We start from the raw sequence: 8,164 nt of genomic DNA, 5'->3' as shown, positions 1-8,164 counted from the left end.
TTATTCTGGTCTTGAGTGAATCAACAATATTGCGATATCGTAGATATTGCACTCAGAAACATTCCTTTTTTTTGTTTGGGTCTAATAAGACAGGACAACAACACTTTAATTGGATATCAGAGGATGGTTGTTAAGAATAATAATGGAATGGAGAAACGTTGCGCTAGGACGTTTGCTGCCACGTTTTTTCTGGATCAAATATGGTCACCATAGTCATAACGAAATAAAAACTTCACATACTTATTATTAGATTTTATCTGATTATAGTTTCAACAAAAAAGCTCCCGAGAACTTAAACCTTGGTTGCAACGAAAACTCGGTTATAACGACAAAATTTCGTGGAATCTACGATGTCGTTATGAGTTCCACTGTATTTTCAAGTCAGTCTACTTTCCGTCCTTGTGAATACGAAAAGAATCTCTTGAGAAGAAAAATTTTGTTTTTCCGTGAAGCATCAGTAACAGGTTTTTTTATCACCTTTGCGCAAACTTGCCTCGATATTACTCAACAGCAACCGTGAAATCACGAGACTGTTGAGATTAAATAAACACTACATTATGCAGTACGGCTACTGCTGCCTCTTTTTCGTATCATTTGTCGGTACGTGACGTAAGTTATATCGGAAAAAAAACCCTACAAAATGAAGAGATTAGATTTCGGTGTAATTTTTTTTATTTTACTTTATTCCTCTCATTTTTATTGAGGGTTTTTCTAGAACTCTACAAGCCCTCAACACATCTATCTCAAGAGATTCTTCTTCATAAAAACAATATTAAGACGGTCAAAACCATATTTTTCTGGTAAGTGTGCAGTTTTCTTTTCTCTCTTTTTTTTTTATTGTAGCATGAAAGCAAATAGCGCACCAAAATTCTATTTTTACCAGTTTTTTTTAGGGAGATGAGTTAGACATAAGATTGCATAGATATAAGTAGTCATATTGTATCTATGGAGATGAGTCATGTCAGAATTGTGTTGGTGTACATCTACAACGTCGTATACGGCGTGTTTGACGGTGTCTGAAGGAAATTAAATGTTATGAAAATGAAATACAAAAAGGCCACAACAGACAAAGTGCCAAACGAGGTGACTGAAAAAAGATGTCCATAAAAAATATGGATATCAAATACATGTCTAAACTACACTACAGTCGCCCTTCCCCCGTATTCACGGGGGTTACGTTCCGGGGATGACCGCGAATAACCGAAACCATAGTTTTTCTTGTATATATCGTTTATTGAACATCATGAGAAAGAGCAGAGTGACGCAGAGGTAGGCAACAATTGTTGGCGATGTTTTCTGGAAGAACATTGTGATTTTTCTATATTTTCCGTTTCTTCTTTTCCCCATATCATCAAGTATGTTGGAGTATGTTGACAAGGCTTCCTCTACTAATTTTTCTACGTGTGAAGAACGTAAAATAGAGGGATCTATATGTTATGAAAATAATCTATTGCTGGTTTGAGCTTGCGAAGCTCTTCCGCTATGTTACTTCCGGAAATCAGGAGTTACCTTATTGGTGAATACATGCTATTCAAATTTCTTTTGATGCTCTCAAAAAAAAAAAAAAAAAATATTGCATTATCCCAACTCATTTTCACAAATCGCCCATGAGTTTATTGGTTCAAAATTTTTTACAGCATTACTCTCGTGCATTTCAAAAATTCTGTTTCATAGTTTCTGCCGTTTGTTTGTTGATTGATATGCGTCGAAGATTCTCCCCCTAACCTTGCCAAAGGTGTGGTGAAATATATGACATCCATATTTTTATGGGCATCTTTTTATCAGCCTCCTCGTTGGGCATTTTGCCTGTTGTGGCGTTGTATTTGCATTTGTATTTGTTACTTGTGGTCAACTTGTCTTCTACTTCTTTATCTTGATCTTCTTCAAGCATCAAAAGAAATTTGAATAGCATGTATTCACCAACAAGGTAACTCCTGATTTCCGGAACAAAACACAGTTTAAACCAATCCAGGAAAAGTGTTTTCATAGTCCAAGCTTTTTTATTGTTCGTCCAAAATACTGGTAGCTTTGGCTTATCCTTCCTTTCAATGCTCACGGATTCGCAGATTTGAATATGATGGTGGGCTTTATCATGCCCATATACGCATTTGCGCATGTCCAATGAGCCGGACCCGGTTTCATTCTTAAAAAAGGATCCCTTCGCGTTCTCCTAAAGTCACTTAATTTTGATATAGATAAAAAAAAACCGCGTCTATTTTCGAACTTTTTTGTAAAAAGGCTTTTTTCTGCCATAAATATTTATTTTAACATAAAGTGCCATATTTCAACATGAGCACCCTTTCACCGTTTAGATGTTTCCCTAGCTAAAAAGGGTGCTCATATTGGAATGTGATAGTTTTATGTAACACAGTTGTCATTAACCTTAGTTATACACCGTTTGTGTTGAATTTTATGTGTTATGTCGAGTTTTTTGTTCCACAGCGCAACAAATGTGTGAAATATTTTCAGTTAAAAAAGAAAAACTCTAGGCCACGATAAGTATTTTAGTGCAAACCGCACCTTTTTATGTCAATTGGTTGATTTGTTATTAATTCTTAAAACGTGTCCACGACTTCTCGTCTACCCTGTATGTATTTTTGGAATTAATGAGAGAAAAAAGTCATGGAGATGCCCTTTCGGAAATTGATTAAAATAACTTTTTCTTGTACCCCCACGCTTCCATTATTCATGTCGAAACAAGTCGTTTTATCCTAAAAATTTGGGCACGAAATGTCTTAAAAAAATTATTAATCATTTTAGAGCAATTTATCTCATGCATAATAAATGTAATGTTGCTATGAGGTAGTGTAATTTTTTTTTCCATTTGATAAATTAATGATAATGAATGACGTTAATAAATTTTCGGGTACTTACGGACACAAAAATACAATAAGTAAATTGAAAAATTTTTCCCATCGTTTTTCATCAATCATTGATGAATGAAAGTAAAGATATTAATTTGAATTGATTTATGAAATATGTACAGAGTAGACTCTAGATCGGGGGATGGCCAACCTTTTGCGTGCCACAATCAAGATTATTTTCGATGCTGGTACCACTATAAGGATTTCAACACTCAGACCATACGACCCGTTTTATGAGACACGAGCTTTAACTCCGTTCCTGCAAAATATTGTTCCGTTCTTCTTTTATTTTCACAAAAATGACAATTTCTTGCTCTTTTGAGTTCTTCATTGTTTTTATTTTGGAGTCATAATTTCGATTATCGTAATGCAGATTGTTTATGTACGCATATCGATAGTTTATCTTAATTATATCTTGTTGGCATAAGCGTCGGAAGAGTTTTAGACCTGTGGGTGCTCAGCTCGAGTTTTATGCAGGGAATTTTGCATTACGAATAAATTCTGGGTGCTCAAACTTGTTTACAAAAATAGTGTTGGAGTCCGAGCACCCTCGGCTTCGATGCCACTGCTTGTTGGGAATAGAATCCGAATCCTCAGGAGTCAGGATGTTTGGGCTCCCTCTTCCTCAAGAATTCATAGATATGCAGTGTAATTGTATTATACAGTGCATGTCCCACACGTGGACGATCATGAATCTCGTACAAAATAGGCCGTGCAGCAAACTATATCCAAAGATGAAAACCCGAACAGAGAAACGCTTTGAATTATAGAAAGTGATCACATAATTATTATTTTACGAGTGCCTACCACATTAAATATAGGTTTGGCAGCCAACAAGACCATCATTCATTGAAAAAAAGTGTTTAAAAGAGAGAATTTCTTTGATAGGAAAACGGAATAGAATTTCTCTAATTCTTGAAAAGCGTTTGCGTGCCACTCCTTTGTTGTGAGCTACTTGTTGCACGCGTGCCGCCCCCGGGTTGGCCACCCCTGCTCTAGATAATCCGGTCTTGTGCTTGTCCGGCCCGTCCAGTAATCTGGCGCTTTTAGGCGGGTTTTCTTCGAGCACAGAAGACAAAAAACAATGCACATGTTCTTTACGAAAAAGTTTAAATTATTTGAAAGGGCTTTTTCCATTAGCTTCCAGCAATCCGGCATACCCTGGTCTAATTATGTTCCGGATTAGTGAGAGTCTATTGTACTTATCCGAAATCTTTTCTTGGAACGAGAGTACATTTTCCGAACATTATAATTTTGTACGAGAAAATGTGCATTAGAAATTTCATATGTGTTAATGTGATTTAATTGAATATCCGAGGATTTGCCTGTCGTAATGCAAGACCTACATCATCATCGAGACCGACCATAGCCCCTCGCGACTGTCTTACGAGTGCAGGCCACTTCGCTGATTTGAAAACGTGCCGCGGGCTACGTAGTTAAGCAATCTGGAACAACGCCGTAGCTTTTACTTATATGATCTGTACATATCTTCTGGCCGGGTGAGTGATGTGAAATTGTGTCGCGGATAGCATAAGTGCTCTAGAACGGTGCCTCATTGATCGTTAATAATGCTGCGGACCTCTTAAGTGTTCTGGAACTATACGGGAGGGGGGGGGGTTCCCCTTGTACTGTTCCAGAGAACTTAGGAGATCAAATTACCAATCAGAACTCAAGCGCTCCGGAATTGTGCAAGCGGTCACTAAAGTGCTATGAAACTGTATCGCGGGTTACTAAAGTGCTATGAAACTGTATCGCGGGTTACTTAAGTGATCTACAAATGTTCAGCGGGTCACTAGAAAGATCCAGGGCTGTGCTGCGTGTCATTTAATTGACCTGTAACTGTGCCACCGATCCCTTTAATGATAAGGAAATGTGGTGTGGGGTCAGTAAGTTGATCTAGAAATGTGCTGCTTTGTTAATTTTTACAAAATTAGATTTCACGTCGCAGGTCATATCAGATGGCTCGGAGGGCCACATTTAGCCAGTGGGCCACTGGTTGAGCATGTTTGACCTACAGAGTCTATAGAGTCTAACCAAAATATGAAATCCTTCTACTTGACCGTACCTCATAAGCATTCGTCTCGGGCAATTTTTATCGAATTCGTACACATCAGAACGTGCATTGTACGTGTGACCGAATGAATTTATGTTATCAGAATTATGTTTGTTTTTTGTGTTCTGTGGTACTGCCATCTTCTTCCCCATTTTGAAGTGAAAATGGCTGATCCCTGGATTTTTTTTGTTATGTAAAAATCGTGTTGAAGGCGTTCTATCCCTCTGTAGAGGTTTTTTAAATCAAAAGACTAGCTCGCGTTCGCGCCTCGGAGTTGAGAAACCACAGAAAACTAACTTCAGCCGAGACCATCACGCTAACGAACGCGGCTACTCGCGACACGATTCCAGCCAACGCCATCCCTAACTAGAGTATAGGAGTGTAATTATGGGAGGTGTTGGTTCATCACGCGCGATGACCACACGAGCACACAGCGGTTGTACTGCTTCTACTGAACTTAAGAAACGTGCTGTTCGTCAGTGGGCAGGCCTGGAATTTAAAACACGTTGGGGAGTCGGTTTAGGGAGTTGTTTCTGTAACACCCAGTAGATAAAACCTGGATTGCAGTCAATGCTTTTCTCGAAAAAAAGGGAAATGGAAAGAATTAGGTTCATTTTGACAGATGTGGAGGATCGTTACAGCCCGACTTCTAGGTGAGAGGATCTCTAATACGGCGCCCTCGTAGGCTGTTTTTCTATTATGAGGTAATTTAGTAAGAGAGACGAAAATAGCAAATAATACTCCAGACTATGAGCGTACTTTATACAGGCAATTTTATTCATTTCTGTTTAATTTATAAAATACTTGTTTAAACCGGAAGCTTGTCGACGAACGAGATATTATCATTAAGCCTTGATATTGGTTAAAATCTCGTGACGATATCAAGGATGGTGCGAAACGGGTGACACTTCGAATCGCTGACAAGGATTAGAACGGTCAATCCTCATTGGTGCCAGAGGTCAACGTAAGTATTTTGTTATTGGTACTGTGTTTCACAAAGGCAGAATTGAATTCTACGAGGGACATCACACATGAGAGTGATCAGGACAATGTGTTTAAACATTTACAGTTCATTTTAAGCCAGATAACGATTTGGGAGTGGTCACTAGCCTATATGTATTTTTAAGACCCAATACAATTGTGGTTTGTTTGCTACCCTTACAATTTTCTAAGGCGAATAAATGCATAAAAGCGATTTTTCTGATCGTATTAACAATTCTGATGTAGAAGCTGCAGGTCGTCATCTTTTCTACATCAGAATTGTTGGCGTTGCATCAAAAATGGGTTTGTTCCTATTTTTGTCAGAAATCTCTGTATTTGTGTGTGTGTACTGAGTACTCAGGTGCCTTATAATACGTATGTACCGAGGTTTTTATTGTTCTGATCCCACTTCGCATATCACATACATAGTGTATTATTTAATACCAATGTGTGTGTGCGTGTGTGAGATAGTTCTGAACATTTATCATGGAACCCAAAATTGTCTACAAGGAACACGTACATATACCTGTTTGTTGTTTTTTCTCTTCAAGATGGGTGCTGGCAAAGGTGGAAATCCGCTGTGGTTCGTGGTTTGGCTGCTCATCCTCATATTCGTCGCATTCTTCGTCGCCGGATTCTGCGCCGGATGGTACATTCTACTGAGTGCCTTCACTCCGTGCATAAGCGCCTTAACACCAGTCACAGACTTCCTCATGAAAGGCGTCAATTTCGTGCATTACAGCTCGAGTGCTATGATCAATATGCGGCCGTTGTGTTGAGCAAAACCGTGCCAAAATTTGTAGACAGAGAACAAAATCTATACACAAACAATGTATGTTTCAAACGTGTCATTATTTTTTTTAACATGTGAAAGTATATGTGCCAACGTGCTATAAATGTAATGTGCTAATGTAATAACCAATGTATTATGTGTAAATTTTGAATATAAAATAACTTGTTATGTTGTATTTATGCATATTTTTATGATGTCCAACTGATACAGCCAAAATTTGTCTCCACCCTTCTAATTTCTCATATACAGCATGTCCAATAAGTCCTTACCTAGGCTTTTTTCTCCTCAACCGTTAGTCATGAAATTAGAAGCCATAAAAATTCCTTATGTTTTCTTATTTGCAGTTTGGCACACATATTACAAACAAATACCGTAATATGAGACTACTTTGCATCGTGTTTGAGAGTTTGTTAGGAAAACCCATCCTAGTCATAGAAAATATCGTCCAACCTCATGCCAGAAGCACGAATGTGCAATATCCTCGGAAAAAAAAAAAGAAACGGGGGAAGTTATTTTCCTAAAATTGTTTGTAACATCTGCTTCAATAGGGAAACATATTCGCGTTTCACGTAAAACTTAACTGGCAGAATAAGGTATCCAACCGGCTGATAAAAATGTGAAAAAAAATGAGTACGTGTGAATTCGTGCTTCTGGCATGCGGGGTGGGGGGGGGGGGGCGATATGTAAAATGACTATTCAAAATGATGCTGATAATGTGAGAACAGATCTGTTGCCATAGAAAGTCATCACAATTCCTTTCTTAACTTTTCATGAATTGTTTCAAATTGGTGCAGCGTAACCCGTAGGAGCGGCTTACTTTGCTCCGCCATACACTGATCCAATATTGATAATTTCTTAGCAAGACGTTTGGAAGACCGTCAATCAACTTAAAATTTATTTCGTCACCACATAAAACTACGGGGAAATTGACAGAAAATACTTTTTTTTAGTCTTAAATGGAAAAAATGATCAATATTCACAAAAGTGCAACTCATCTCATTTAACATGTAAAAAAGCAACTAATATGGATGAAATTTGATATTATTTTATTAACAAACAAGAGACACAAATTCAGTTACTAATATCAAATGCTCGAGCTGAATTAAGCCTAAAACGAAGTAAAAAAAACTACAATAACCATAAAAGTCATGTAAAGCAATCCTACTATAGGGTTGCTTTACATGACTTTTTGGGTGGGCTCCAGCTTTTTTCAGAACATTACCATCAAACTACTATCGATCATATAATGATAAATAATCAGTTAATTATTTATCAAGGGGGGGGGGAAGGTGGTCCATGCCACTAAGACTCTATGCAGTGCCATCTCAACAGCTTGGTCACTCAAGCAAAAAAGATGTTCTGAAGCCAGCCCCCCTACTTCAGCTGAAAGTAACAGCTTAGGTATTTACTTACTCTCACAAATCATTGTACCAGTTCTCATGCCAAGATTGGTTCATGTGTTTAGGTGGCCCT

The 8,164-nt window shown here is 37.9% G+C and overlaps 1 protein-coding gene across 1 annotated transcript; it reads left to right on the top strand.

The window, feature by feature from the left end:
* Positions 1-668: 668 nt before the first annotated feature.
* On the top strand, positions 669-6,866 carry LOC149089775 (uncharacterized). The gene is made up of 2 exons (XM_089235368.1): positions 669-800; positions 6,450-6,866. The coding sequence occupies exon 2, from the start codon at positions 6,450-6,452 to the stop codon at positions 6,675-6,677; it is 228 nt and encodes a 75-aa protein (XP_089091494.1). The 5' UTR covers positions 669-800; the 3' UTR covers positions 6,678-6,866.
* The last annotated feature ends 1,298 nt before the right edge of the window (positions 6,867-8,164 follow it).

This window comes from Pholcus phalangioides, unplaced genomic scaffold (assembly GCF_987345545.1).
Source record: "Pholcus phalangioides strain wild (caught in Gottingen) unplaced genomic scaffold, Ppha-v1.0 ptg000001l_1, whole genome shotgun sequence".
Taxonomy (NCBI): Eukaryota; Metazoa; Arthropoda; class Arachnida; order Araneae; family Pholcidae; genus Pholcus; species Pholcus phalangioides.
Note: the sequence above shows the minus strand (reverse complement) of the source record. Positions and strands in the feature narration are given on the sequence as shown.